Raw genomic sequence first — 6,000 nt, forward strand, 5'->3', positions numbered from 1 at the left:
TGGAAGCACAACTATTTTTCTCGAATACGGAGGAACTTGAGAGAAATCAGAATATTGCAACAGGTCCTCAATTCTCTTACAAATGCGGCCTTGCAGTTTACACACTTTTTAATAAAAAATGACTGTATTACCAGAGGAAAAAGCTGCACACCAGCCAACTAAGAGGAACTCTGAGTAGCACTGAAGAGAGTCTGAAGATTACAGGGTTTTAGACATGGTAAAAATCAATATATAAAGTCTAGCCTCCTATCAGAACTGGCAGAAATAACCAAGACCATACTACGACACCATACTATTAGAGATGTGGAGAAACAGTTTCAACAATCAGCATGGCAGTATTAAAAAGCCACAAAACTCCCATGTGTGAAACAGCAATGGAATAACCACTGGAGATCAGACCTAGAGCCAGCTTATTTGTGATCATCAGGTTATGGTCACAGAGTACACATCACAGGAAGGGAAGACTGAATATTGACAATCTAGTGTAAAGAGATCCAATTACAAATTAGAGCTCCTAGCAAATAAGCTCATTCAGTCTCCCCAGGGTTACTAGGCTCAAAGTGCACACAGAGAGGTGGGATCCTCTGTAATCAGTTTCCTACTAGCAACCGGCTCTTACTTCACCCAAGAAGTCCAAAACCACTTGGACTAAAAAATACTCTCCAGAAAGTCCTCTGGTAGGAACCTAAAGAAGCCCACGATGGTGTGTGACGTATGAACAGACAATATATTAAAGCCAATGCTGCTACAGAAATGCTTGTTTTCATATGGCTTAGAGGGATCTCATATGGAATCAGGTATACCATGGAAATCTGCAGTGAGCACTCTTACCTCTTAAGACTATAAACATCACTGCTTAAGTAAGATACTTGCAAGAAAATAGAGACCACAGTTTTAGCCTGATCATACAGATGTAATTTGCATTATGCAAAACACTTCTCCTATTTTATTTTCCCCTTTATGTATCATCTTGCATAAATATTTTAGAAGTTCTGTTCCTCAAAAATTTCTGCTGGAAGTAAGTCAACAAAAGAATTCTACTACAAAGAAGATAATATACAAACCCAGGCTAAATAATTTTAACAACACAGGTTACTTTCAGGAAGGAGAATGAATGGTATTGCAAGAAGGGGGATTACTCTTACACAGGCTGGAGAGTGAAAATAAAATATCCTGAAATTAAATATGACTTGTGACAGATATATTTATTTCATGAACATAACAATATATATTTTCTTCAATAAAAATCACCTGGCTGAAATTTCAAGGATTTACAGACGTGGATGATTTCTGTTGTTGCCCTCTGCCTTCTCAGTGCTACAAACCCAACAGTAGAAGGGAAAGCATAAGAAAAAGTAGTTTATGTTGGAAGACTTGCACATCAAAAAAACCCAAACCCCTAAATATATCAAATGCTTCCCAAAGCAATCAATCTAACAATTAAAACTCACTTGGGAATGAGTCTGGTTACCTGTATGTTAGGCCACAAATACATGGCACACTGAGGCATGTACACGTGGTGCAGATGTTTTCTGACTTCATTTTCAGAAAACCCATGTGAACTCCAGATCTTAATATAGAAATCCAGTTTCCCTTGCTCAAAGTCACACCAGATATACCAGGGAAAAAACGCAGTCAGAAGTGAGAACATAATGAGTGTCATGAATAAGATTACATGTTTCAGTCTCACTAGGCTTAGGCAATATTGGCAAAATGTAACAAGCCTAGTAATAACAGGAGAGACTAAGAGCTTCCTTGTTGTAATCCACCAGAAAGCAGGGGGAAGGGGAAAGGTCATAATTAGCTCCTGATTAAGAATTTACTTTCTTTTCACATACAGCCATTCCTCTAGAGATGTATGAGATTATAATCCATTTTCTCACTTGTTCTGACCTAGAGTCAGTCTCTTAGTGCCAAATGTGTACTTGGACCCCTTCTCTCTTTTTAAGATGGGTATCTTCCTAAGCAGTTTATTCTCTGAAGAAACAAAACCAAGTTTTCTCATATGCTTTTAATACCTCATCTATTGCTTTCCATATCCAAAGCTCAAATGGAACTCCCAAAAGCCGAGCACCATGATGGAGTAATACATCCATAATTTGTTAAAAAAACTAGCTATCGTCTAAAATAGATGAGATAGCAAGAGGAAAGAACAGTAAAAGGTATTTTTGCATGTAAGTATCTTTTATATTCCTCAGAATAAACAGAGAACTAGAGGCTCAAATCTACTACTGGGCTTTCCAGGCATTTCCAGTACTGCAGGGAAAGTTTGTAAGCTGAGGTGGGGCTGGTTTCTCCCCACACACATTTCCTTACAAGTCAGTCTGAGCTCCTCCTTGATGGGGCAAGGAAGGAATGAAGAGGAGAAAGAACAAGTTAAATGGTTTTGCTGACAGCCTATTAAGATCGTAGGTAGTCAAGTGACATTTTTTTATAGAGCTCCATCAACACAACCTTTGAGATAAAATATTTTATGGCTTCGCATTTTCTTCAAATGGAAAATGTAGACAGACACACAATCACCAAGATCGTTTTGTATTTACTCAGCTAAATCTCTCCACAGAGGCGAAGTCTTGCTTCTTAGAAGCTGAGGTGCTTATCCCTCTGATAATCCACATGCCTTCAAGATTTCCTAAAATGAACTATCTTTCCTCAAGACTTTCTCTGCATCACAGCAACCAGTATTCTTTGTAAGCTCTGCCACCGGGACTGGCATTTACTATGTCCAACAGTGATTATACCCTGTGTTTGCCAAAGCAAAAGCCAAGCAGCACAGCCTCACACACGGCTTACGGTTCAAATATTGCCGTTGATTCTGTCTGGAGCTTTTCTACTATTCTATTTGAAATTACTGATTCAGCAGGCTTGCTTTACTGTTGTAGCTAGTTTTCAGTTTTCCACTTGGAGCTTGTAAAGCACAAGTATAAATACACCTAGTGAAAAAGGTCTGCTCTTCTCTTTCATTTCGCCACAATCACACTGGCCGTAAATGGTTAACTGGAGAGCACGTAACAACCAGGCAGAAGCCAGGAATGGAAAACCATCAGCAGCTCCAACACTTCTGCAAACCCTCCGTTGTTGCAAAGGCACACAGAGGCAAAGCAATTTCTTAAAGCAATACAAAATTTTACCACAGGCTGACGCTCTTTCTACAAGAATAATGAGACGGTCCCCGCGCTGAATGCAGAACTCCTCACTTCACAGCTTTTCCCTCAGACTTCACTTTCACGCTCAATATTTACAAAACAAAGCCTACAAACACCTCATAGCCAAAATATTCCCAGAACAATTAGGATATTTAGCACTCTCTGCGCCTTCCTACTTCTCCAGCGTCTCTCTCAGGAGCGCTTTTACGGGCGGAGAGAGGAAGCGAAGTTACCCACGCGATCCCGATCCGCCGGAGCAGCCTCAGGCACGCAGCGCTGCCCCGGGGCTGCCCGAGCCGGGGGCACCGACAGCGGAGCTGCCCCGGCCGCGCCCGGCTGCCCGCGGGGCCGAGCGCCCGCCGAGTCCCCGGCTCCCGAAGGCAGCGGAAAGCGGCGGGAGGCCGCCGGTCCCGCCTTGTGCCCGCACGGCCACGGGCGGCACGGGAGGCGCGGAGGGCAGAAGCGGCTGAAGCGCCGAAGTTGCAGGCGGCTCGCTGCACAGACGCGCCGCTCAGCCTGCAAGTGAAAGCGGCACCGCACCGGGGCTCGGCCGCCGCTCCCGCGGGGGCAGCGCTGCCCGGCGGCCGCTGACAACGCCCTGGAGGGACCCCACCGCCGCTTCCCACGGGGAAAGATGAGACCAGCGCGTCTCGATCCCCCTCACCGCTGGGGCAGCTCCTGCCTTTCCCGCAGGAGAGACGGCATCCGCCGGCGCACCCTCGGAGGGTAGGAGAGGACCGCTCTCCTCCAGAAGCGCAGCGGGGTGCGGCGGGCACCAGCGGTCGGGAGCGGCCCCCGGCGAGCAGGGAACCCGCGGTAGGTGCTGGGGCGCTCCGGGAGCGGCGGGCGGGCACCGCCACCTGCGCCCCGGCCTCCCCTCCGCCAAGTTACGCGCGGCCGGGACGGCGCGGCCGCGGCCACCGCTTCCCGCGGGCGGGCGCTCACCTGGGGGCAGGCAGAGAGCGGCGAGCAGGAGGCAGAGCAGGGGCGGCAGCGGGCGGCGGCGGCAGGAGGCGCAGGCGGCGGCGGCGGGGGGCTCCATCATCCCGCCTGCCCGCGGCGGGACCGGGAGGCGGCGGCGGAGCGGGGCGGCGCGCCCGCGGGAGCTCTTCCCTCTCGCACCGGAGCGCGGCAGCGACTTCTCCCTCGTCGAGGCCGGGAAGAAGCAGCAGCAGCGGCGGCGGCTCTCTCCCGGCGGCGGGAGCAGCGGTAACTTCCCGGGCGCGGGCGGCGGGGCGGCTGCTCTCCCTCTCGGCGCGCAGCGAGAAACCACTCCGCACCGGAGCAGGTGGCGGCTCCCTTCTGGCAGCCGAGCGGCGCTCCAGGACTGAGCGCTGCGGCGGCAGAGGCGGAGCCGGGCGGCGGCGGCGGCGGGGCTGGCCCGGCCCCCGAGCCCCCGCCACGCCCGGAGCGCGGCGCTGTGCAGGCGGGGGGAGCCCCGCGGGCAGCCCCGCTGCCGCCGCCCCGGGACATGCGGGATGTGCGGGCCCCCTGCCCCGCGATGTGCGGGATGTGCGGGCCCCCTGCCCCGCGATGTGCGGGACGTGCGGGCCCCCTGCCCCACGATGTGCCGCTGCCTCCGGGGCGGCGCTGTGCAGGCGAGGGGCCGGGGCTGCAGCATGCGGGACAAGCCTATTCCCCCTTCCCCTATTCCTGCTTTGCTTCTGCTCCGTGCATAGGCTGTTCTCTGGTGCTGTAGGATGCGTGTTGGTTACGAGTATTGCAAATCCAAAGCGAAAATATAATTAAATAATAATGACAATGCTCGTTCTGTTGGGTGTATAGAAACGTGATTGTGCCTCCTCTGAGCCAAAATAAAAAAAAAGGGAAAAAAATTTAAAAAGCAAAGATAATAACAATCAGCTTAATCTGATTTAATGGATATAGCAGAGGATTGGCTAACAGGAGAGGAGATCATAGCACTCTGGTTGCATGAAGAAATGCACTGCAGGGTGAAGAGGGATCTTTCGTCACTTGTGGAAGTCGGCTGCCCTAAAGGTCAAAAAGATTCCTCATCAAAGTAATGTAATCCAGAAGCAGCGCTTTCATGCACAGTGCTCCATTCTCCTCCTGTTTCGGTCTGAGTAAGCAGCGCTGTTTCACTGAGAGGGAAATGAGCGCGCTGGAGCCGCACAGCAAGTTTCTCAGCTAACAGTTCTGCACGATCAACATGTAGCCCACGCAGTCATGTGAAGTAAACCTGATGTCCAAAAACTGAAATATGAGTAATGCACATAGTTTGGTCTTTTCAGAGGGACTTTCTATTCGTGAAATCCGAAGTGTCAAGTGCTCTATCTGACTTCACCATGTGATGATTTGAATTCTTGGACGGGAACTTCCCCAAAACTCCGGAAAATGAAAGACAAACTTAGCCAGTCTGTTGTGCTATTCTCAAAACAATTTTCTTGAAGTCTAACAATTAAAAATACTTAAACATTACAGTGATAAGTGTGTGTTTAGAAAAACACAGCCTGTGTATTTTTTGCGCATCATGCTTGTTTTTTGTAAAGAGGGGTAAGGAATATTTGGCTTTTAGAACTTTAAGTCTAAAGTGTTGTCTTCACTTTAAAAAGTCTTTCTGTTCTTCCACAACATAATAATATTATTATAATAATAATTATTATTAATAGTAATAATAATATTAATTATTACTATTGTTATTGTTATTATTATCATTATCTTTCGTATTGTGTACAGCATGCCATGCAATCAGTTTTAAAAATACTTTACTTTCTAGGCTTACTGCTTATCAGAGCTCTGTCATCCTTTTTTTTCTCAGCAGATTTCTCTTTATGGGCATATTACTAAGCAGATTAAAAAAAATATTACTTTTAAGATCAATAATCTTCTTGTT

General features: G+C 48.2%; 1 protein-coding gene across 3 annotated transcripts in view; it reads right to left on the minus strand.

The window, feature by feature from the left end:
• ALCAM (activated leukocyte cell adhesion molecule) overlaps positions 1-4,456 on the minus strand; it is a 116,087-nt gene extending 111,631 nt beyond the window's left edge. The window contains exon 1 of one of the 3 annotated variants that reach the window (XM_058018266.1): positions 4,092-4,456. In XM_058018266.1, the coding sequence (XP_057874249.1) occupies positions 4,092-4,191 (100 nt within the window). In that variant the 5' untranslated portion in view covers positions 4,192-4,456. The remainder of the gene's footprint in view (positions 1-4,091) is intronic. The other 2 variants (XM_058018265.1, XM_058018267.1) reach the window with 2 other exon arrangements.
• Between the last annotated feature and the right edge of the window lie 1,544 nt (positions 4,457-6,000).

Source organism: Melospiza georgiana, chromosome 2 (assembly GCF_028018845.1).
Source record: "Melospiza georgiana isolate bMelGeo1 chromosome 2, bMelGeo1.pri, whole genome shotgun sequence".
NCBI classification, from domain to species: domain Eukaryota; kingdom Metazoa; phylum Chordata; class Aves; order Passeriformes; family Passerellidae; genus Melospiza; species Melospiza georgiana.